Source organism: Nymphaea colorata, chromosome 10 (assembly GCF_008831285.2).
Source record: "Nymphaea colorata isolate Beijing-Zhang1983 chromosome 10, ASM883128v2, whole genome shotgun sequence".
Classification (NCBI taxonomy): Eukaryota; Viridiplantae; Streptophyta; class Magnoliopsida; order Nymphaeales; family Nymphaeaceae; genus Nymphaea; species Nymphaea colorata.
This window is the reverse complement of record NC_045147.1, coordinates 8959696-8985080: the sequence shown is the minus strand read 5'-3', so window position 1 is coordinate 8985080 and position 25385 is coordinate 8959696. Positions and strand designations below refer to the sequence as shown.

At 39.0% G+C, this 25385-nt stretch overlaps 3 protein-coding genes and 1 long non-coding RNA gene across 10 annotated transcripts in view; 1 reads left to right on the top strand and 3 right to left on the bottom strand.

Annotated features, from left to right (window-relative positions):
* Window positions 1–1543: 1543 nt before the first annotated feature.
* Window positions 1544–3627, bottom strand: LOC116261959 (uncharacterized). Its single transcript, XR_004174383.2, has 2 exons — window positions 3379–3627; window positions 1544–1715 (listed from the first exon to the last, which is right to left on the bottom strand). It is a non-coding gene; the product is annotated as an uncharacterized LOC116261959 (long non-coding RNA).
* Window positions 3628–6633: 3006 nt separating this feature from the next.
* Window positions 6634–9285, top strand: LOC116262335 (ethylene-responsive transcription factor ERF055-like). Its single transcript, XM_031641603.2, has one exon. The coding sequence runs from the start codon at window positions 7543–7545 to the stop codon at window positions 8782–8784; it is 1242 nt and encodes a 413-aa protein (XP_031497463.1). The 5' UTR covers window positions 6634–7542; the 3' UTR covers window positions 8785–9285.
* Window positions 9286–9834: 549 nt separating this feature from the next.
* Window positions 9835–24606, bottom strand: LOC116262336 (probable UDP-3-O-acyl-N-acetylglucosamine deacetylase 1, mitochondrial). 7 transcript variants are annotated; one of them, XM_031641605.2, is made up of 7 exons: window positions 24234–24606; window positions 23355–23654; window positions 22608–22814; window positions 20848–20949; window positions 13036–13100; window positions 12189–12333; window positions 9835–10213 (listed from the first exon to the last, which is right to left on the bottom strand). In XM_031641605.2, the coding sequence occupies exons 1-7, from the start codon at window positions 24381–24383 to the stop codon at window positions 10157–10159; spliced, it is 1026 nt and encodes a 341-aa protein (XP_031497465.1). In that variant the 5' UTR covers window positions 24384–24606; the 3' UTR covers window positions 9835–10156. The 7 variants fall into 7 exon arrangements, with proteins under 7 accessions (XP_031497465.1, XP_031497466.1, XP_049936003.1 ...); XM_031641606.2 differs by having other exon boundaries at window positions 9835–12333; XM_050080046.1 differs by lacking the exon at window positions 20848–20949.
* The window catches only part of LOC116262334 (pentatricopeptide repeat-containing protein At4g18520, chloroplastic), a 40442-nt gene continuing 38573 nt past the window's right edge, over window positions 23517–25385 (bottom strand). Inside the window, exon 3 of the mRNA XM_031641598.2 lies at window positions 23517–23654. The gene's annotated coding sequence lies outside the window, so the exon portion shown is untranslated. The remainder of the gene's footprint in view (window positions 23655–25385) is intronic.

Sequence of the window (25385 nt, the reverse complement as noted above, 5' to 3'; positions counted from 1 at the left end):
AGAACTTTAAAATGAAATTTCATCTTATAAGATCCAAAAAAGTATGATTATGTACAAAGCTCCTAGCTTTCTTGACATGAGAAAACATTCACACGATTATCCTAATTATCTATTCTTGACTGAATTTGGTAGTGTAAACACAGTAGGAGCCTGGTAGAACACCACACAAAATGAGACAAAACCGGTTGAAAAGCATTACAAAAATTATAACATAAACCATAATAGGAACCATAAGAAGACCCAAAATAGAGTCCCACACCACCTAATCTTTATGTGATCCTCTACATTGAATCACATCACAAACACACCAAACATAATATCAAAGAACGTCTGTCGAACATGAGGTAATCTCAATAGCACAACACAAGCTACCAAAAAAAAAAAGGAAAAACACAAAATCATGTCGCAAATCCACCTCCCTTTCCATATCAATCATCGTTCAAAATTGAAACAGAAGAGGAGGAAACTTCTTAGTAGTGCACGGTAGAAAGCATTTCCAATACAAAAATTATAACCCTAATGTCTTTTTATGCAGCAGTGGTGATGGCAGTTTAGCGGACTCTCAAGTTTAAACCTGCACAACTCTCTCTTTCCAATGAAAAAGAAAAAGTGAAAAACCCTAACCCCTGTCGTGGGCTTACTAGGGCCCTGATGGGCTTGGTTGTTTGCTTTGTACCCGACTTCGATGGGCACTGGGCCTGGTCGTGCCTGTTCGAGCAGGCCTGATCTTGATGCTACAGTACTCGGTAGGGATGTCAACGGATCGGATTCGGATCGGATGTATCTTTTACCATATCCAATTTTTCGGATATTCATATATTCGAATTTGGATATGAATTCGAATTCGGATGAAAAAAACCTTACATCATATCCGAATCCGATTTTTAAGTTATTTTGAATCTGATCCAAATCCGAACTTCAAATTTTTTCCGAATTCAATCCGAATTTTAAATTTATCCGAATCCGATCCGAATTCAACTTTTTATATCCGAATCCGATCCAACTTTTATGCTATACCCGAATCCACCAGAAGGTATCCGAATCCGACTTTTATGTTATATCCGAATTCAAACCATATAAAATCTGATCCAAATCTGATTTATGTATCAAAAATATATATAGTAAACACCAAATAAACTACCAAAATTAACATTGGTGATAATTGTCAAGCTTATTAAGGAGAGAGAATATATATATATATATATATATATATATATATGTATATATCAAAAGCTGTCTTTGGGAGCTCTAGCCAAGTTATCAGCCAAGAGATCAAAAAGTACATAGCAAGAGCAGGTGCTGTCCCTCACGTTCTTGATTTATCAGCCTACATCTCTACCCTCATTAGGAAAAGCAGAGCCGTGATCCTTGAGCGGCTTGTGGCAAACATTGAATTCAATTTCTTGTTGATGCATGTGCTGTTGCTTTAAGCCTGCAACCTATAGTCACCAACTTGCTATGCTTTTTGCAAAATCCAATTTCAAACCATGTGATTAGGAAGCTAGCTTTAGGGGCATTAGTTGATATATGCAATCAACTAGAATTTAAAAAGAAAAGCTCAACTACATAAAAACTAAAAGTCACAATTCCTTTACAAATAAGAACTCTTAACAATAAATACAAGTTACAATTGAATATGCAGTAAACAAAGATAAAATGGTTTCTCTGTCAACAGAATGGCTCCTTCCATTGTCAAGAGATCCTTCACCTATGAACTTCAAAAAACAATTGCAGAACAGGAAAAAATGGTTTCTAAGAAAAAGAGAAATTTGTAAGAAATGGCAGTGTATTCACTTTACTGAATCATGCAAAAACATCCATCAAATGCAGATACGGTCCCTACCCTCATGATAAAGAGGTGAAATTCATGGAAATGGATATGCATTGGCAGAACTGAGTACACAACAACTAGCCATTATTCAAGCATATTCAACTCAATAGTGCTGCATGAGTAAGCATCAAGTCAGAAAACTGGCTTTTAAAAACCAGAAATTCACAGCAGCTTCCCTGACAATTGCTACCAAAGGATTAAAAATATCATAAGCTATAGTAATAAACTAAAAAATTAACACCAGTGAATATTAAAATGGGCAAGATTGAGCAGTTAGAACAAATGAGATAAGCCCATGCATAGGAGAACACATGACATGCATCTACATAGAACGAGAGTAACAACTTGAATCACTTACGGTGGAACATGTTTCAGATTAGCAAAAAGACAGGATGCTCAATTCACGCATGAAAGACTTGACAACTCATTCAAAAGGGGAAAAAAAAAAAGCTAAGGTGAAAAAGAAATTCAGGACGACAGGCAGGCAGTCAACAAGGTGATCCGTGTGATTTCATTAAAATGTCAAAACCAGTTATAGTTCAATTCCCGTTCTTCGAAGTCCCAACAAGGCCAACACACAGCATAAGAGGAAGACATGGCAAGTAAATGCCCGTAAACTAAGAGGAACACACTTAGAATGCATTTTATTGATAGGCTGATCATCTATGACATAACATTTGGAAAGCACCACAGTAAGATGTTAACACGGTCAGGGATACTTTAACAGATGCTCAATTCAGGAAGGCCTGTTTAGTAGTGGAAAAGGAAACTAGAGCCGACACAGACAGAGACATAGAGACACACACACATTCGAAATTGACCTTCAAATGGGAGGACAAGTGGTCATGCTGATCCATTATTTCCGAGCTCATTCGTGGAACAGTACGAAAGCGACAGCAATTTCTCAAGAGTTCCATATAAGAAGAATTAAGGCGTTCAATAGACCGTCCCTCGAATCGTAGATTTCAATTAATTAGTAGAAATGAAGCAGAACGCGGTACAACATTTCACTGGATCATTCTGTCGAATATTTGGTGCCCATTAGGCAATCAAGAAAAACTATTTCTCCCCAACAGAACCAAAAAAAAAACGTAACAGGAACATATCAACTAGAACTCAACCATTGGGCCTGAAACGGATAAGAACCCACCAGAAGAAGCCCTAACCAGAAGACGCGAGAGAGAAACATAAGAAAGGACGCAAGAATGGCAACGAAGGATTTACCGCTTCCCGTGAGAAGAAAGAAATGTATTAGGACTAAGTGATCACACACAGGAATGTATTATACAACTCTCTGAAACTTCCGAAACTAACTCTCACACACAGGAAAAAAAAAAAAAAAACCCCTACGTTACTTCACGAACTGCCCTAGCTCACTGGAACAGTACAAGCTTCGCTCAGTAGAACACAATCAACGATAAACAAGAGTGCAGACATCAAAAAGGCAGATTGCTTGAGCGGATTAAAAAAGGCTCCATTCAAAAGGCCTACTTGGAGAGGGGAACAAGAGAGAGAATGAGAGAGAGAGAGAGAGAGAGAGAGACTACCTTGCGAGAAAGAGAGGAACGGGAGGCTCGCGGCTGCATTGCTCCGGTGGAGTGGAACTCTGATGCGGAGAGGGAGAGGAGAATGGAGACGCGCCTGTTCTGCGTGTGAGACGACGAGAAAGAAGAGGGAGCAGCTGCGGCACAGGAAGGAAGAGAAGGAAGACGGGAACCCGGCGCTCGCGTGCCCTAACGGGCAAAAATAAATGTCCGAAAAAATTTCCGTTCCTCCACGTGGAATTTTCTTTTCGAAAAAAAAAATTCGGAATCGACCGGAAAGGGCCGAATAAATTTTTCTGCGTTTGTTAGAATCAAAAATTTTAAATTTTTGAATTTTTTTCTCAATCAACAGTAGATTTTTGGCGCATCAAACGCCCCCCTTAGCTTGCATTTGGAGGCAAAACAAAGAAATGCAGAAAAAGTTCACATTTGAGACAAAGGGTTTTGAAACCGGTTATTTTAATTAAAAAATGAGTATGTAAAAGTTGTAAACCATTTTACACCTTAATTAACAGTTTAAGTTTAGTGAACTCGAATTCAACTTAATTATTAAAATGAGTTTATCTTTATTTTTTAATTTTTTAAGATATGCTTGATTTCTTAATATTTTTCAACAAGCCGAGTTTTTTTTACTGAATTTGATTATAAATTGCTTTATATTTTGAATTTTTATATTTTTATATTTTCTTTTTATAAGCAAATATTTATTACTTAAATTTGAGATGGTTGGTTAAAATGTTTTAACTGTTAGCTTATTAATTTTCTCAATAAGTTCTTTATGCTCATATCTTATCATATTTGACTTTTATGTCTTTAAGTTGTTTAAGGACGTTTTAAACTATTTTCACATATATTTTTGATAAATTCTTTTTTTTTTTAAATACTTGTTGCAAACAAATTACTATTATGTTTATTGGTCTATTAAACTTTGATTGGTTTATTGAACAACTAGTATGTTTGTATTTTTTTCAAATTAACTATGCATAGTGAACATTGATTGGTCTATTTTAAATAATAGCATATTTTAATTAAGTAAATTATTATTTTGTGATGATTTCTTATTAAGAATTATTAAATCAGGTGATCCATATTATTTCTCATTTAAAAAAAGACATTATTTAATGTTTTTTTTTTCATTTCATTGAGTTAATTGAAATAGTTTGTGTTACATATGTAAAATGAATGTTCATTGATATATCAAATAATTTATTATTCTTCTTACCTCCATCAAAGTATGATTATACAAAGTAATTTACTTGATTGATTAAATAAGTAAATTGATAATTTGATAAATAAAACTTTTTTATAAGTTTAGCAGTTTTTTCATAGTGAGATTATGCACAATGAAGATGCTTTCAACTTAAAATGAATATCATAATGCGTTTAAGATTTCTATTTATTATAAAACATACTTTTTTTAAGTTGCTTTTTTTAAAAATTGTATTTTTTGCTATCAACTTTTTTTTTCATAGGTGAAGTACATGCCAATATTTTTTTTTAAACTTGTTGTTTTTTAAATATATAATATAGCTATTCTTGTAACCAATTTGACATTACGGTCCATTAAAAAAATTGCAGCTGTCTTTTTCATATTTTTTAAAATTCTCATTTTATTGAATTTCTTCATTGAAGTTTTCTTTATTATTTCAATTAAGTAAATAAGATATCATGCTTAATTGATGTCTTAACTATAATAGTTTACTTAATTAAAAAAGAAATTAATTAAACATAGTATTATTTAGTTAATTAATTATATATATTTTAAAATATTTTAAGTTAAATGGTGTACATGATTTCTAGAAAAATATTGTTACATGCAACTCCATGAAAAAATCGGCTCTTAATGAGATTATACCATATATAATATTTATGTTCTAATTCATTCATGGTGTTAAGTTAGTGGGTTTGGCTAGACCATTCAGATATCAGGTTGAAGTTCGGATTCAGATATCAGGTTACAGTTAGTATCCGATCGGATATTTACTTAAAACTGAATCCGAATCCGTATCCGATCGGATGTTATTTCTTAAATCCGATCTGATTTCTCAATCAGATGTCAAATTGGTTACCATATCCGATTTTGTAAGAGCATTTCGGATTATATATCCGATTTGAATTCGATCCGTTGACATCCCTAGTACTTGGGCCTACGCTCAGGTTCGGCCGTGTTTCAAGTACCCGATAGCTGCCCCGATGCCTAGGCCTAGTGTTGGCTAGGTATGTTTGAAATCGATGGAGGGCACTATGGCAGAGAGAGTCAAAGATACGCGAATGCGATGGCCGATGAGAGAGAGAGAGAAGAAATATTACATACGAATGGCGGTCCAGCATTTTAGGTAGCAAACCAAGAGAGAGAGAAGAAATATTACATACGAATGGCGGTCCAGCATTTTAGGTAGCAAACCAAGTCAAAAGTCAGTTTAGACCAGTTGAGTTCTTAGTACTCGAATTTGACGCTGGAGTCTTTTTTTTTTTTTTTTTTTTAGTAAAGTTCTAGCTGGCTTGACTCATTTACTTGTCTTATCACTTTTTAGCCGTCATTTGAGTTGGATTTTAATAAATAATTAGTTTCAACATCATCGGTTTTGTAAGAGGAAGAGAAAACCTTATCCCTCATCGGTTCTTAACAGACAACTAGGTTTATTAATTATGCCTTTCAAAATTCATTAAAAAAAATTATTTTCATAAACGAAACAAAACTGTGTTAAACGAGGGATACCTCTACCATAACCACTTAAGAAAACCCCGAAAAATCACATCAACAGCTAACTACAAGGACCATGAATATTGAATATAATTACATAAAACTTCTACCCTACATACCCAACTAATGAGCTGGACGGACTTGGCCTCCCATTGCGCGGCTTCTCCCCACGTCTGACCAGAAGCAAGTCAAAACAGTCGAACCTTCCATTCAATCTCCTGCCTCGAAGTTGCGCGTTTATTTAAAAAGTTAAAAAACATTTTCACCGGGAAAAGACCAGCCCTTTCCAATTGGAGGACACCACGTTTCAGGGAAACCGTCACGTGTCGGTGTACCAAGGGGCAGGTGTCCGTCGGCATCTGCTCCGTCCGAGAGATGGGCTCTGTGATTGGCTCAGGCTGACGCCATGGACGTTGACAACTCCCCCGCGTTCATTGAGAGTCCAAGCAAAGGAGTTTACTACCGTAGGAGTAAAGAGAGCCAGCGCCTTTAGTGTGAGAAAGAGATGGACGGCCAATAATGGCTGTGGCCATACTGGCTTGCTGTCTGCCTTCCATTCCGACGATGAATCAGATGAGATCTGCCAGCGCTAGCGGCCATAATACTCCTTCCCCTTGGTGTATAAAAGAGATGGGGTAGCAGAAGACTGGACAAATCATTCAAAGAGCCGAAAAAAGTAAGATCCTCCTGTGTCTCCTCTATTTCTCCTTCCTCTTCGCTTGTTGTCTGTGCGTGCGGAGTGAGTGCTGCCAAATCTCTTTCACTCTCCCCCTCCCCTTCTGTGTTCCCGCTTCTCTGAATCCCTATCTGTAATAATCTGTCTTCTAGAAAGGATGTTCTTATGTGAGGGTTTTTGGTGACTGCACTTGATAGAAGATCATATGGAAATCAAAGCTTACCAAAGAGGGAGTTTTCTGGTTGGCAAAAGATCTTTTCTTATGGAGAACAGATGTTTCAGAACAGAGATCCAGGTTTTCTTTAAATTTTTCCCTTCAATTTAACAAGACCGGACCCTTTTTTCTTTTTCTTGCTGGGTTTGCTTGTTTAGGATCAACTGAGGATTCCCCTTTTTTTAAAAAATCCTCGGTTTTCGAATTCATTCCCGGTTTCTTCTCTTTTTTCATCCGCCAAAGCTTAGGTGGGAACGGAGGCCCCTTGCTTTTTTAGTTCATGAGGGCACCTCTTTGATTCCAGGTCAGAAAGAGAAGAAGAAGCAAAAAGGAGGGAAAAAGAAAGTTTTTGTTTCTCTTTTACTCTCAGTTGTAATTATTAAGAATTTTGATTTTTTTAACTTACAACCTGGTAGTTGGTTGTGATGCTTGTTCTTTGCTTTTGATAAGAAACAAGCATACATCTTCTTTTCCTTTTCTTTCTTTTCATTCTTTTCATTTTGTTTTTCCAAGGTTCCAAAAGACTGTTTAGCTTGTTAGGCTGTTTCACTTTTATTTGCTTGTGATTGAAGTATGGCAGCAGCAATAGATCCCTACAGCATTTGGTCTTCAGCTTCAGATCACCCTTCTCCCAAAGGGGAGTTGATGGGAGCACTTGAACCTTTTATTAAAGGTGCTTTACCATCCTCCCCCTCTGTGAACTCATCACAGGGCCTACCCTCCTCTTCCTCCTTCCCCTCCTCTTCATTTAGTTCTTCTTCTCGTTCTTTCACTAGCGGGGGCGGTTCCCCTCAAGCTCCCCTTTTCTCTCCTTCATCTACCACTTGCCTGTGTTTTTCAAATCCTGCTTCTTTCAGTTTGCCCAATACTCCATCAACCCCCATGTTCACCAATGGGGTCGATGCTGCAGAGCCTAATTCCATCCCTTCCTTGCAGAATTCTGTTTCTGCAATTCCTACTCAAAGGGTAGCCTTTCAACAGCTCCCCTCTTACCACATGCAGTGGATCCAGGCCCAGTACCAACAACAGTGCCATAATTTGGCTGCCGTTCCCACCGTTCAGCAGCAGCCACAGCAGTACTTGAACGGAAGGGAGAGCGAGGTCCTCCACTTTCTGGCCCCAAGAATGCAGCCGATGAAGCACGTCGCAGCTCTCAGAGGCGGTGCTGTCGTCCACGCCAACGCCGCCAGTCCCTCAACCAAACCTGCCAAGCTCTACAGGGGAGTGAGGCAGAGGCACTGGGGGAAGTGGGTGGCCGAGATCAGATTGCCTAGGAACCGGACAAGGCTCTGGCTAGGTACCTTCGATACCGCCGAGGAGGCGGCCATGGCTTACGATAGAGCAGCCTACAAGCTCAGAGGGGACTTTGCAAGGCTGAATTTCCCTGGCCTCACTCGCCAGAATTTCAATGATGCAAACATGATCTTGTTGCAATCCTCTATAGACGCCAAGCTTAAGGCAGTATATCAGGGATTGGCTTCTCCGGCGGCAACTCGGGGAGGGCCGTCCTCCACCCCTCCTGCCGATCACAAGTCTATAGCAGAGCAGCCTGCTGCTGATCTCTCTCTTCAGGGTTGTCCTGAAAACAGGAGCAGTGAATCGGCAGCCGCAACGAAGAAGCCTGAGATCTCTTCGCCGTCGCATTCTGGCAGCGACTCCACGGCTTCCGCCTCACGGCATTCTCCGGCCCCGAATACCAACCTGCAGGACGATCCCACCAGTCCATCAGGGAGCGAGTTCGAGAACTTGCTGTTGCAGAAGCTCCCTTCTCTGGACGTAGACGTGAACTGGGAGGCGTTTTTCTCTGACTGTTGATGGTTGACGTTCCTTCCTCGTCTTTTCTTTCATTGCCAGGCCGTGTCATCTTCCTTCTTCTCAGCAGCTACTGCAATGTGTTTTTTGTAATTGCGGAGCTGCTGTATCTCTTCGTTCATCAACCTTTTGTCCCCAACACGTGGAGGTGGTGAAGGTGGAGAAGAAGAGGATGGTGGAATGGTGAACTACTATGTGATGCGGGGGTTCCAGGCTTCCAGCCACTTTTTTCAGAAGAAAGCAATGGGTAAGACCATGCCCGTGCAGCTCTAAAACTGTTCCCATTGGGAAATCCCTTTGTTTAGAGAAGGGTTATTATTCTATTTGTGGTGCTGCTGCTTCTCGTGTGGACCTGGTTTGCTGTTTTTATTTGGCATCACCAGGTCATTGTTTTTTTTCTTTTTATTAGGGTGATTGGGGCTAATCGACGTAGTTACTGTTAGGGATTCATGCTGTGGAAATGTCTATTTATTCGTGTGAATGACAATTGAATTTGTTGTCCAAGGATACTTGCTCTTCTTGCACTTTCAACTTCTTTGAGCAAAGTAGATTGAGATGTTCTTGCCGTATGACGGAGGAGGGGAGGAAGATAGGAAGCAGAAAGAAGGGGAAATGATAATGGCGCTCAATCGATCAAATGGAGGGAAAGGAAAGGAATACCCCAAGGATGGGATTTCCTTGACCTAAACACAATTTTTCAATTTTTTCTGTTTTCACGATGCTGTTGCATCACACTAAGCTCTCTCTATCTGAGAGGCGTGCCATGGACCATCACCAATGTGCAAGTTGCCACCCCGAGATGTACGAGGGGCAAAACGCCTCCTTTTGAAATAAACGTGGGTAGTGGGTTCGTCTGGGCTGAGATCTTTGACCCTGCACTGGCATAAACCCCGCGTAGGTAGTATAACAGGACGGCTGTTTACAACACTTTCGAATAGGATATGAAAGTGTAATTTTTAAATAGAAACTCTGAGTGGCAGGCATGTGTGTGTTTGTGTCTCTCTGCGTGTGAGAGAGAGAGAGAGAGAGAGAGGGAGAGCGAGAGAAGGGCAATTTAGTTCCCAATAATGACAGTTTGAACTTTAGATGATATCGAAGTATAAAACAATTGGAGCTACAGAAATTAGATTCATTCACATTTGATACTTTCACAAGAAATATCACAGCTAAATAAAAACACAGAATTGGAAGGCCCTTATGTCGACTGCAATCTGACGTCTCACCACTTCTGATCCTTAACAAACTCCCACTGATTTGAAAAGGCATGTTGACTAACTCACCATTTCAGATCCTTGACCAACTCACTCTGATTTCGTAAAGGTAGGATTGATGAACATATGCTAGCATGAAATTCGTGAGATGTTTCTGGTACTTGTTATTTCACATGGCCCAGAAGGGCGCAAGAAAGTTTATGATGCAGATCATGGCCACCCTAAAATTCCCACATTATGTCATTTATTTAAATCTCCAAATTTTTAATGAAAAAATAATAAACAAAAGTCACACTGAACAACCAACCGGTCAATAGAGAACGTCATGACAATTAGAGAAGGGGAGCAATAGATGACTTTCAACTTCCCCACAAAAAAAAAAATCCATCTCCAAAGAAAAGAAAGCAGGAAAATGACCGTAAAAACTGAAAGGTGTTCATGAATAAAAGAGTTTAAATATAATAGGCCTAATCACGTATATATTATGTCATGCGTTCACAAGGTCAGAAATAACACAGTGCTAAGACAATCAGAAGCATCATCAAGGAAAGAAAGCAGGTATGCATGCAAGAAATAGCAGAAAATTCCTCACGTTCAGATAGAGCAAGTGTATTAAGGGCATAACTTTCTGACAACTTTTGCCAACAATTTTAAACCTAAAACAATGATCAAGCATATGAAAACTGTATTACTGTAGATGCCAAACTGTCCAAACCATAGCAGGTTCAAATTGGCAATAAGTTTGCCTATGTGGAAATAGACGACGTTGTATCTGTTTACATTTGAAGGTTCAACGTACTGATCTGTAATCTACGGCATGTAAATTGCACATCGTTTATCAAGAATAGCCAATATCTTGATCATGTTTAGCAGGATTTGTTTACTATTTTCATGCATCAAAAATCAATATGATCATGTGAACTACCTTTAAGCACTCCATCTTCATTAATTGTGAACTATTGATTTTCAAAGTCACAATTTTATGATGCATTGGTTTTTGTCCCAATGAATGGCTCCACAGGTATGATGCATTCATTAAAGTTAAGTAAACAAACAAACGTGGTATGTATATGTTATGCTAAATAAACCCACACTGTTCAATAAAAAATTGAATGCCCAAATAAACACAAACAAGAGAGCCCAACGTACCGTATCATGGACCACTTAAAACATAGTAGCACAAGTTCTTGCTTAATCCAACCTTGTCTACGTAATCTTTATTCAATTTTTAGTGACAACCATGCTCTAAATCAGGCATAATTCATGCTTAAGTATGCTTTCTGTGCAGTTTAAGAAATCAATGGTTATATATAATACAAACTTGATGGAAGAAGATCTAAGATTGAATTTTTACTTGAACATAGTCATGGACCAGAATAAATAAGCAATTTTGAGTGCATTAAAATATATTCAGGCAAACTAAAATATAAGGACTACAAATTTTTTGAGGTGCCTGATCCCGAAGTTGCCTGGAAACAGTGTGTCTGTGTGTGCATTGTCTAAAATCATGTCATAGCTGATAGAAATCTAGCACCAATATCTGTAACCAGAAAATAGTACTCACGCAGAAAGATAGAGAGAGAGAGAGAGAGAGAGAGAGAGAGAGAGAGAGAATGAAAACAAGAAGAAACTGAAGAGAAGAAGCCGTAGCCAAAATGGTTTGCACAGCCTCTATTTATAATCCCATTTCCAGAATTCTAAGAGTCTCCAATCGTAGAATCCTAGGAGATTTCACAAGCTCCAAGGACATTAATTACATCATAGAAACCTAAGAGACTTCACATATTACAAGGATATTAACTACAACATAGAATCTTAGGAGACTTCACATATAACAAGGATATTAACTACAACATAGAATCCTAGGAGACTCTTCACATGTTACAAGGATATTAAATATCTTAACACATTTTACAAGGAGGTGGAATCCTAAGAGACTCCTCTTCAACGTGTTGGTGAAGGATTTATATTTTAACAATAGCCATTTCCTAAAATGAACGGATGCAAATGCCATCCATCAATCATGATACAGTATAGAGTTAGAAAGTCTCTTCATAATCAATACCATGCTTTCCAAAGTGCTCATATGTGGTGCATGTTGTCACATAAACAAGATCCATCAGTGTCGTCTAAACTTCCACAAGATGTTGTACTTTCTATATGCTGAAATTGTTAAAATACAAAAAAGTAACCCACCTTATAGACAAGTATATGTGCCACAGGAAGCCCTTGATTGCCATATTGTGCAAGAAGAGAGAGATCCCCTATGAGGTCTAAAACTTTATGTCGGCAAGGTTCATTTTGGAAATGCAAGGGTGGGTTGAGCCAGCCTCTATGTGCACTATAATAAGAGAATGTGCAAGCAACAATTAATTTATTAAAAAAGAAAGGAAAGAAAGAAAGCAAGGGTCAGCATCCACATGTGTGTGAGCGCAGCATGTGTTCCACTAATAAATTATAGGGAAATTTTCATTTTCAGGCCTACCTTTTGCCTATAACTCCAAAAAAAAGGCCACCCTTTCAGCTTTTCCAAAAAAGGACAGCATGCTTCATTTAAATTTTAGACAGTCAAATAGGGGCCTGGAGTGCATTTTAATTTGAAACATAGCAAACATTAGTTGCAATTTCTTTTAGTACTTTCTACAATTACGTTTTTACAATTTTATCATTTTTTTTTTGTTTTGTTTTTCAAGTTACCGAAAGTTCACTCCAGGCTCTTAGCTGACAGTTTCCATGAAATGTATGGCCCTTTTTCAGGAAATCTCAAAATGTGGCCCCAATTTTCAAAATTATGGCGAAAAATTAGGCCCAAATGGAAATATTCTTAAATGATAATGCAAATATACACCATGGTACTGCATGGTTTGCAATGAAAAGCCTTTGTTGTGAGTTCTTCTAGTGAATCACCTTGCAATGAGCTAAGAACAATTGCAGATTTCAGAGAACAAAAGTTGCCCGTGAAAACAAACAGTACCGCACCAAGCATGGCCAACTGACATTGCAAAGACACCATCTGAAAGTTAAGAAAAGAAAGCTAGCTAACCTACAGATCATGGAATTTTGACGTGAACCACCCTTTACAAGGCCATGACTCAACATTCTTTTGATCTGCAATAAGAAGACAAATAAAACCAAAGTGAAACAGTTGAATCACATATCATCTATGTGTGATTCTTTGCCAACAAAGCTTGCACTATAACACGACTCTAATATCTTCTAGTTCAAAGGATTAACATTGCAACCAACAAAAAGAAAAATACTGAATACACACGTTCTGCCTCAAAAATATGCTGATTGAAAGAGCATGGTCTATCTTAATCAAACAGCTTTAGATTTGAATCCCAGAGAATAGACCAGCTTGGACCAAAAAAGACGACTGATTAGAGGCAGAGCTAGGGTTTTTCCCTTAAAGGGGCCAAACAGTCTAGGAACCGACTGCCATTATATATATTTTGAAAATCTTTACAGGGACGAAAACAACACATTTGAAGGGGTTGGGGGGTGGGTTGGGGGTTTATGGGGGTTGGTGTGTGGCGGGGTGGAGGCCATGGCTCCTGCCAACCCCACTTACCCCTTGGCTCCAGCCCTGCTGCAGATATAAGAATTCAACAAGCAAGAAGCAGGACAAGCCAAGGTCCACCTAACCTGGGCTGGCTCAAACTCGGTTCAAGCACTATAAGCCAGAAATCGAGCTTGTCGAGATCAAGTTGGCTAGCTCCAGTTCTGCTCAGCTTGAGCTTAAAAGCTCAAATTCGTCTCGGTTAGGCTTGAGCCGAGGTTTGGCTTGAGCTTAGCCAAGCCGTTCATTAACCTCGGTTGGAGCTGAGCCAAACCATTCATTAAAAAATTGGTTTTAATATGACTGAAGATGCCCATGTTGGAACCTTGAACGTCAAGGTTGTCAGCCACAAGGAAACCCATTGGGGTAACTTTCCACTTGTGACAATATGGTGCAGCGTGTTTTATATATTTTCTTTCTGCAAGCTTAATCAAGCTTAGTCAAGCTGAGCCTGCCTAGCTCGCGCTCAACTTGTTAAGTTAATCGAGCTCATTTTTCAACTCAAACTCAAATCTTTTACTAAACGGGCTGAGCTCAACTTGAGTTTAACTGAGCGGGTTCAAGTTGAGCCCGAGCTGCCTCGAGTCAATGAACATCCTTAACTAGAAATTTACCAAATTAGCAACAATACCAATAATGAGAAAAGACTGGGGACAATGAGAAAAACTTTTATCTCTATGAGAAAAAATAAATTGCAAAAACATAAAAAATGGCAAGTATATGCTATACAACATGCACACTTTCGTTAAACAAAATCAAATTTGACAACTTAAATTACTCCCAATAGTTAAATGGATAGAAAATCAATAGCTCTACATTATGCATGACTTAGTCCTTGACAACTTCTTATAGTCATAAAATTTGCCTTTTTAATTTTTGAAGACAAAAAGGCCCCTTACAAGGAAAACCATGTAAGCTCCCAATTTGTTAAATGGAATCAGCCCTAAATTTTATTTTTTTTTGCTTTAAATGTATAAGAAAGCCTTTCACACAGTAAAGGAAAGACCTTTTTGACATTCTTTTATGTTTCCAAGATGCAACATAAGTTACATCCTGTATCATACCATAAGGTAAGAGACAAGATGGTCTATCAAAAGTTACAACCTATATGGTATAGTTGTACACCCGAAACTAGTTTCAAGGGCACATTGTATTGTTTTTGTTACAGCCGACAATCTTAGAGAGAGAATAACTTGTTATTTACTAACCCAAATCTCAATAATAAAGAGATTAGGGCAGAGGTAGAGGCTTGCAAATATTAACAACAAAAAATATAGAAATGTTTAAAGAGAACTCCTAAATATTAAACATTGCAAAGAACCACCTAGAAACTTAAAGTCTTCTAATTCAGCACTCCCCCTCAAGCTGGAGCATACATATTAATCATCAGCTTGTCACAACATCTAGAGAAATCACCAATAAGAAGAGGTTTGGTGAAGACATCTGCAGTTTGATCTTCAGATGATACACGAATAGTGGCTATGGTTCCTCCTTGAACAAGATCCCAAATGTAATGGAGTTCTCAAATGGAAAATTGGATTGTCTGCAATGTATGTGACTGTTGGATTGTCACAATACATCTTCATGGGAAGAGGAATTGACACACTTAGGCTAGATAGCATGGATTTATCCCAAGTCATTTCAGGGGCAGTTTGAGTCATAGCTCTGTATTCAGATTCTGCACTAGATCTTGACACTACACCTTGCTTTTTGCTTCTCCAGGATATAAGGTTGTCTCCCACAAATACACAGAATCCTGTGGTAGACTTCTTGTCTTCGACTTAGCCACAACATAGTCAGCATCACTATAGGCTTCCACTTCCAAAGTCTTACCTTTTGTAAACAAAAGTCTTTTACCTGGAGACGATTTCAAATATTTGACCACCATTACAGTTGCATCCCAATGAACTTTCCTAAGTCTTTCCATGAATTGACTTAGCTTCCCCACTGCAAAGCTAATGCTTGGTCTGATCATAGTAACATAGAGAAGTTTCCCGATAAGAGATCTGTATGATCGAGAATCTACTAATTCTGATTGGTCATCATGAAGATGTATGCGTGGAATCATAGGTAGATTGGCCAGTTTAGCTCCTAGCATCCCGGTGTGCTGCAATAAATCAAGAACATACTTCCGTTGAGATAGAACTACACCCTCCCTGTTGCGAGCAACCTCTATTCCCAAGAAAATATCATAGTTGACCAAGATCTTTCGTCACAAAGTGTTTTTGAAGAAACAACTTTGTATCAAAAATTTCTTGATCGGAGTCACCTGTCATGATAATATCATCAACATAAACTACTAGAATGGTCATACCCCTGGAATTTTTCTTGATAAACAGAGGATCAAGAGGGGATCTCGCAAAGCCACACTTTGAGACTACTTCAGAGAACTTGTAAAACCACGCACGAGGACTCTGCTTGAGTCTATAAATAGCCTTCTTCAGTTTGCACACTTTTCCACACTCCTCCTGTCGTTCAAACCTGGTGGTTTTTGCATATAGACAGTCTCATCGAGATTACCATACAAAAAGGCATTTTTGATATCAAGTTGATACATGTGTTAGTCATGGTGTACAACCACGGAGATGATAAGACGAATGGTTCTCAATCGGGCAACAAGAAAAAAAGTCTCAAAGAAATCAACGTCGTAAGTCTGCGTGTAGCCCTTAGCAACCAACCAAGCTTTGTATTTTTCCACAGAACCATCAGAATTATATTTCACTGTAAATACCCACTTGGAGCCAACAATGTCACAATCAGGAGGAAGATCAATAAGTTCCAAGGTGCCTCGCTGAACTAAGGCATCCATCTCATCTTACATAGCTTGTCTCCACTGGGTATCTAATAAAGCTTGTTGGCGACAAGTAGGAACTGTATGGACAGTCAGAGCTTGAATAAACTGTTGCATACTTTTACTAACACCGTCAGTAGAGACAAAATGAGATATAGGATGCAGAGTACATTGTCGCTTGCCTTTGCGAAGAGCAATAAGTAAGACCTGACAAGATCAGAGATACCTATAGTGGGCTCAGATGGACTAGGTATACTCACCTTTTGAGAAGAGGTTGGGGAAGGATTATGAGAGGGGTCCTATCAACGTGTGTAGACCAACGGAGGATTATGAAACATGGAAACCACATAAGGAAAATCACTAGAAGGAGACTCACATGGGAATGACTCTAATGGAATGGGAGGAATAGGTAGTGGGTCAGATGATTGTGGCATCTCAGTAGAGGTAGGAGTGAGCCTATAATAAGGCTGAGACTCAAAGAATGATATCCGCACTGATATACTCTTTTTGAATCAAGGGGTCAAAGCATTTGTAATTTTTATGATTTCTGGAGTAGCCAATAAAGATACACTTAATTGTTTGAGCAACCAATTTATCACGTGTGGGTCCAAAGATGTGAACAAAGCATGTGTAACTAAATACTTTGAGAGCTATTGGAAACAAGGGTCGTTGTGGGTGCATAAGTTTAATGAGAACCTGGTTGTCTATGGAGGATAAACAGTTGGTCAAGTAACAGGCAGTAAGGATGGCATTTGCCCGTAGGTAAATGAGTATGAAGCATTAAGGAACACGCCACATTTAAAAGTTTGCGATTTCACTCAGCTACTTCATTTTGCTGGAAGGTATGAGGACAAGTAAACTGAAGGGAAATGTCATTATCAGAGTTAAATTTCATTAAGGTAAATGACTTGAACTCAAAAGCATTATCAGTGCGAATGCTTTTAACAAGAATAGCAAACTGGGTCTTTATTTCAATAATAAGGTTATTGAGAGTACATATGACTTCAGACCTTTCTTTCAAAAGGAAAACCCAAATGACTCGAGAGTAACCATCAACAATGACAAGAAAATAACGAAATCTAGATCTACTAGCAACTCTGCTAGGACCCCACACATCAACATGAAGAAGATCAAATAGTCCACAACTGGACGGACTAAGACTTGATGAATAACTGCTACGGGTGTCCTTGTCAAGTTGACAGGCTTCACACTGGAACAATTCTGGTACTGATAGATGAGGAAGTAGGTGACGGATCTTGGAGACAGATGGATGACCAAGTTTGAGATGCCACTAGAAGGAGGAGGACAATGAAAAAGTCGAGGAAGCTGCAACACCCACAGAATCAGACAGGATGTAGATGCCTCTTTTCTCATAGCCTCCACCAATCATCGTCTTCCCAGTTTGCAAGTCCTGAAATGAACATAAACGAGAGTTAAATGTAACACGACAATGTAAATCATTAGTCAATTGTCCGACTGATAAAAGATTAGTGGAAACTTAGGAGAATATAACACATTAGGAATTGTCATAGACTGAGAAATCTTAATATCTCCATAACTCATAATATGAGACCACCTGCCATCTACAAGTCTCACATGACGTGTCTGAGGTAATGTGTGTAGCACGGTAAACATAAAGGGTCTACTACAAAAGTGTCTCGATGTTCCTGAATCAATAATCCAAGTAGTACCTATATCATGTGGAGCAGTATTGACAAACATAGCATTGTCTATCATAACTGTGGAGGCCGACGACTGAATAGATCTGTGTGAGAAAAACTGTTCATACTCTGACTTGTTGATATTTCATAGTCACAGTCTCAGGATGGGAAGAAGATAAAGACCCTCTACTACTGATCAAGCTGCCTAGACAGATCCAATATGAAACTGCAATGAATTCTTGCCCTTTAGATACAACACCTCTTCCTAGGGATGCAGCGGAAAGACGACCATGTTTATTCTAACATCTGTCTTCCAAATGCCCTATTTTCCCATAGTAGGTGCACTGAAATCTCCCCCGACCTCCTCCTGACCCTCGACCTATGCCCCTCTCCTTGGAGAAACTACGTCCATGACCTCCTGAAGCCACCAAGGTTGAGACATGAACATCACTGGAAGGCGGAAAAAGGGTCACAGCAAGACGACTGAGTCTGTTGTAAGCCTCAGCTAGGTCAGGGATTTCTGCTCCAGCCAACATCTACGCTTTTGCTACTGCATAATTGGGAGAGAGACCCTGAAGAAACTATGCACCCATAGACTGTTCACCATGACCTTTGTGGCATGTTGGACATAGGGAACGTAAAACTTTAAGTCTTTCATAGATTGACTTAATGGAAGCGAAGTACTGAGAAAGACTTTGGTCGCCCTGTTGCAAATTAAGTAATTCCTCCTCCACCTACAAGATCTTGCTAACATTCTTATCATTAGAGTATGTTTGTTTCAAAAAATCTCACATTTGTTTAGCAGAGGTATAGTATGCAATAATAGAGGTAATCTGTGGTTGCACACTATTCATGATCCATGACATGACAATATTATTATCTTCCTTCCATGAACTATATTTTCCACTGTTCTCCATAGGCTCATTTTCTTCTATAACATGCTCCTTCCGATGTCCAATCACAGACATCATAAACACACGGGACCAAATCTCATAGTTCGATCCATCTAACTTTACAGCAGAGCCATAAGAGAATGGATTTCCTCTAATTTTAAACTCATGGGATGAATCAGGTTTGGGATTTTCCGTCATTGTAAATCTGTCCACAAGAGTTCAGCCCAAAAACAAAGAGGAATATATAGAGTAAGACTGATCAGAAATAAACAGTCTGCCAACACCACACAACAGGAGTAAACAATATCATGTAGATGTCTAGCACTTCTTCCAAACAAAATTATAAATAACCAGACAGCAGAAGTAACGATATTGTGTGGATAAAGCAGCACTCCTTCCAAGCAAGTATAAATACCTCCGCAGCAGCAGATTACTGTCCACCTGCTAACAGAACGCGCAACACTCCATAGCAAATTTCTGTCCACCTGCTAACAGCCACACCACGAATAACCGTGACTAATCCACAACCACTTGAGCTATCTCCTCCAACAAAGACTTGCTTTTTAATGCATCTAACACTGCTACATCAGCAGATTATCGTTTCCTATCCTCCACGAATCATCAAATAAGACAAAAAAAATCTACAGCATTGACTACCGCAGCATTCATAGAGAGCAGTCCTCCACTTGGCTGCTTTGATCATAGAACAACGGCAGTCCATAAGATGTTAACCAATGCAGACTCCCACACATCTGCGCCAATATATATTTATGTTGATATCCACGGCTGGAGTCTATTCACACATATTTCAGAGCGTGAACAAACTCCTTCACACAGTTTCCTTGTTGATGGATCTCGACCAGCTCAGACGACAGAGGAGAGGGGGAGAAAGAAGAGAAGAAGGAGAAGAAGAGGAAGAAATATCGCCTGAGAAGAGAAGGATGGTCGCCGGCAGCCTGAGTCACATCGCCCGCTCTGATACCATGTTATAGCCAACAGTCTTAGAGAGGGAATAACTTGTTATTTACTAACCCTAATCTCAATAATAAAGAGATTAGGGCAGAGGTAGAGACTTACAAATAACATCAACCAAAAATAGATGAACGTTTAAAGAGAACTCCTAACGATTGCAAAGAACCACATAGAAACTTAAAGTCTTCTAATTCAACAGTTTCTTTTCATGGTTATGTTACGTAACTTAGTACATCATATTATATGTTGTGTTATGTACCATGCTGCTCATAAGCTGCTTTCTATCATGATTTGCACCAAGGCTGATCCCTATCCATAACAAGACTTAATTGAATAAAAAATTGCAGACTATGAAACGTCTATAAAAATTTGCATGCATGCATTCACCCAAACTGTTCCAACATATCGTCAATATTTTGTTACCATTCCAAGATTTCATAACAAGACATATAGGTTGTAAATCATAGAAGCACACATACATAGAGAACTACATACAACAGAACTATACCAACGTATCCTCAATATTGTGTTACCATCCCCAAATCTCAACAGCATCTATAATTAAAGTATTAACAGCAACCCCCCAACCCAACCCACCCCCACAACAAAAAAAAAAAGAAGAAGAAAAAGAAAACCACACACCCTACTCCAGTAATTATAAATAAATGTAACAAGAATTAGGTATCAACTCATGGAAGCACATGTGTACACACTCACTCATCAATATATGCAACTCATAAACCCTAACGTGAGGCAGTTGAAATGAAACTATCGGCCTCATCACGTTGGGGATGTAAAACACGTTGATGAAAGCATACCCATTTTAAACATCTTGAGAAAGAAAAGGACATAATAAAAAGTATAGATCAACTTAGTAATTGCTGTTACACAGCATGAATTATTTTGTTACAGGAAAATCATAAACTTTTGGATGGATATGATGGCGGAGAAACAGAAGCATAAGCACTAAAATATAAACCTCCTCATAAATGCAAAATGTTCGTGCACTGGAGATGTCTTTCACATAAACAAATTTGTCCATAGGGAAGCAAGAAAACCACTGACAGCCAATAGCAGACACCTGAAACCACAAAATATTGAATGTCTACATAAGCATCATTCAGAATTTCCTTGGTTGCTTGCTAACAAATATGTATACAGCTTTAATCTTTTTACCCTGTTGCAGGCTTTCAAATATCATAAGAAAAGAAATATTAAAATGGTCCAGACAGAAAAAAGAAATGGACTTAATTGAACAAATTAATTTCCTCGACTTGAAAGTAAGTCTGGACATCGGGCCCGGCCAGGCCATATTTAGCTTGGACACAGCCCGACCGGCTGGTTTAATTTTTGGGCTGGGTCAAGTATGGGATTAAATGGGTAGCAGCTGAGACCTTCTGTCGAGTATCCACCCATATAAATTATATAAAAAAACATTATTATTAAGACAATAAAATAATTTAATATTATCTTGCACATGGACAACACATCAGATATTAAATTAATAACAATGTGTACAATAGTTGTTCTTCGCTGAGCATCTCATCCTTTTTATAACTTCTTCAATATATAGGGACCTGGCTTGACCCAATGCAATAACTAATTGGGCCGAGCAAGGCCCCAGTAGTTTGGGCCCATTTGTCACAAAAGTGATAATCCCATGCCAGGATTCACTCACATGACATGGACCATGACAATAGCAGCCACATGTAATGTGGATGAACTGCACGGTTTTGGATAAGAAGTCAGAGGGGCCGTGGCCACTTGTAGTGCATGTCTCTCAGATGGATGTCGCTGATTCTGGGCCGCAGGTTGGAGTGCCAACAGGAAGCATCAACGGCTGGGAATCCCCCAGCTCAACGAGCGAACTGGGATATGCCCCATAATATTCTCCAACACACCTACAGTATTATACTTTATCCCATGGCATCCCTCTTTCTTTGTCCTCTCTTTTTCTCTCTACTGAGATCATATGCTGCCAAGTGCAACCCGGCGTGCTTATCTTGTGATGTATTCTGCACTGTTAATTTAGACTGAGATAGGGTCCTGTGCACCAATTATTCGCATATAGAAGGAAAGCCTATACGGTTGGAATGTTTTCTGCAAATTAGGCTGATCAAGAAAATGCTTCTCCAGCACAACTCAGTGGTGCACAGGAAACCTACATTAAAAAATACATGCTAATAGTGTATGATTAAGTACGAAAATATCCGTGTTAAACTGCCCCTATGATGTAAGACATTTTTTAGTGCTCCAAGTAACTTTGATCTCTGGAGCCCACTTGGTTTTAACTCCTGTGCTCCTAGACTGTTGATATCAGATCAGAAGAAGGAATTATATACAGAAGATTTGGAATCTATACCGAATGTACAAGAAATTTGGATGTCCTGATAAATGGTAACTATATGAAATTTTGGTAGAAGCATCAACAAATTTTCGAATACCTCAACCATCAGCAGGTCTTGTAAAAGCTTCTGAGGTACCTACCTCCCTAGGAGCTTTGTGCATTACCTAGAATCAGGTGCTTGGTTCCTCCCCTCCCCCTAAGGCTATGAAGTCTAGAGTCTATCTATAATATTGTAAAAGGAAGGAATGACCCTTTTGGAATGTACCAAAGTTATTCTTACAATGCTTCAGAAAGATTCTGGAGGAATAATTATAATTATGTATAGCAGAACATCAAATGGAATAAGCCGGCAAATCACAAGCCAATTAATAAGCCAAAAGAAATCACTTTGCCTGTGGAAAATTTATCCCATATGTAATGTGAATCTTTTCTGAAGGATATGCAGCTATGAAGGAATCACCATACAATATGTGAACCGGCTCAACAACAAAGGGTGCCAATTTCTCTATACATCTGCCGTAGTCATCAACAGCATCGCATAGAGTAGCTTCTTCAACTGCATCTACCCATCTTCTTGCTGAACCATCCAATAACGGAACCTGCAAAAAAGATTTACGTTTCTTTTTTTTCCTCTTAAAAAGAAGATAGGCAACCATTATGAATTTCAGTTTAATTGCAGCAAGCAATGGGTATATTATGAATGCTAGCAATCACTATTTCCTCATCTCAGAAAGCATCCAAGACTATATTTGTTGCATGGATCTACAAGGACAACAATTGCTGCAATTTCAAGAAATAGTGGATTATCTTAAACGAAGCATCATTATATTCATATGAATATGCCATTTGCAAACTCCTCATCTGACTCCGTATATACAAAGCTTAAACAATGCATGGACACTTCATAGCAACTCTAACTATACTTTTTCCAAGAAGAACTCGTGTCTACTTTTCTTGCACTCAAGTGCATCACAATCATAAGCTAGTTCTCTAGTTTCAAGTCTGATTTCCATCTCCATAAAAGAAAATATACGAATAGAAGTATTAAAGGTGGCAATAATAGTAGTAACGGCTTCAATACCTGTAACTACTACTTCTCTAAAAAAATGGTAAGCCAAACAACAACATGTCTCCCTTACCTCGTCACCACCCACCATCTCTATCCGACAATTGTCGACTCCCATGGCTTCTAGTGCTGAAAGTAAATGTTCAGTTGTTCTGACTTTCATCCCTTGGCGGGATAAAGTGGTGCAAAGTGCAGACTCCACAGCAAAATTGATGCAGGCCGGAATAACGATAGACAAATTGTCGCCAAGAACGAAGTACTTTCCTTCACCCGCCTTAGCTGGAAATAATCTTACCACCACGTCGACTCCTGAATGTAGACCCTTTCCAGACATAACAATCTCCCTAGCAAGAGTCTTTTGCGTCTTTCCAGTCTATCATCCCCCAAGAACAAAAAAGAAAGAACAAATGTTAAAAGTACCAAATACTTTTAGACTTCAGAAAAGGACTCGGCAGAAGGTCTCATGATTTTGCTTTTGTTTTAAAGGAAGGAGCAGAAAGAGATGAAACTTATACTAGAGAAAAGGACTCCAGCAGAAGGTCTCATGATTATGTATCCATGCTCTAACTAAAGTTTTTCTGGCCTTCGAAGTTCAAGAGGAAACTTATACTAGAGCAAAGTATCTTGACGTTTTCAACAATAAGGATCTCCAAGAACCACTGGAAAAATCAGGAACTGGAAAATGGTCACTCGCAATTTCACCAAGGCTGCCAAATCACGCTAGGAAGATCACCCAAGCTTTGCAACTACAATATAAGTTTTTCGACATTGATCCACAAAAGGCATGCTCATAAGGACCAATGGAATCCCCATAAACTCTCTTGAATGAGCATTGGAACAAAAACAATGAAGATTTAAGTTCTTTAAGGAGACCTTTTCCCCTACTTTTGGGTTATATTCTTATATTGCTTACAGAACGCACGGCACCCCAGTGGCAGAGCTGAAGAAGTACCCGGAGCCACGCGATGGACGATGTCTCGGAAGAGATGGGCACTGGCGAGGATGCTTCTCCGGCGACCGAGGAAAAGTGACAGCCGAAGAAAGTGATAGCATGCCTCACGGAACGAGGCAAGAGAGTGCGGAGACTCTGATTTAGCAGCATCACGAGAATGCTGGCATATCCGGGAAGACCTTGGACCAACTACACGACGAAAATGGCTTCGTGAAAATGAAAGAAAGGATTCATCTCTCAGACTGCAATCCCTTTTTCTCTCCCTCACACCGTCTCTGTCTCTTTGCAAGGCAGGCTTCCTGTAGAGGGCAGGATTTTTTAGTCACCGTCACAGGGTTCGGGGTGAGGACGTTTTGTTGTCCACCACACTACTTCCTTGTTGTCATGTTAGTGGAGTTCTCTATCCATTATTTGATCGTTTTAGAAATGCTGTCCAGTGTTTGTTTCACATCTATTTATTTTTGTCTGTTTCATTCAATGTTCATCGTATATGTTCTATTTGATGTTTGTTTTTTTGTTCTGCTTGTTCTATTCATTGACATTTTTTTTGTATTTTCAACAGTTGCTGTTATTGGCAATTCAATTGAGTTGGCAACGTGGAAGGCAGATATTCTCAATGTGGATTATCGTTGAGAAAAATGTGGAACAAGGCAGTGTGGATTTACAAGAATACTCAATGAGAACAGACTTAGAAATGGCCTACCACCGCACCATGTTGGGTATTAGATAAATCAATGTGAGTGTGCATGTCTATATGTGCATAAGGGTGGGCAACTCACAAAGCATAGTTGGCAAATCCATTGAGGCTACTCCAAAATCACCTGAGTCAACTCGAGATCGAACAAAAATTGGGTCATGATCCAAGCATTGACCTATTTAACCCCGAACTCCAAAAGAGTCGAATTGAATCGTTCAGATCGTTGTTGGCTAGTCGAATCAAATTGGGATCAACGGATTATGGTCCAACCAATTTCTTTGCAGCAGTAAAACTATCAAATTTCTCTATTGGTTCTCTCGATGCAGTAATACGTTGTTGATGCAGCGATAGGGAGGGTTTTCTCCTTCAAATCCCAAATCAACGACGTCTCAAATAATATTGATGAACAATGTTGTAAGCAAGATGTTAAAAAGTCATAAGCAACAAAAAGGAAA

Coding starts and splice junctions, on each gene's coding strand:
- LOC116262335 (XM_031641603.2), top strand. CDS start 7,543: ATGGCAGCAGCAATAGATCCCTACAGCATTTGGTCTTCAGCTTCAGAT.
- LOC116262336 (XM_031641604.2), bottom strand. CDS start 24,383: ATGCTGCTAAATCAGAGTCTCCGCACTCTCTTGCCTCGTTCCGTGAGG. Junction 23,655..24,233: donor CGTCCATCGCGTGGCTCCGG/GTACTTCTTCAG, acceptor GGGGGATGATAG/ACTGGAAAGACGCAAAAGAC. Junction 20,950..22,607: donor ATGGGATAAATTTTCCACAG/GCAAAGTGATTT, acceptor TTGTGGTTTCAG/GTGTCTGCTATTGGCTGTCA.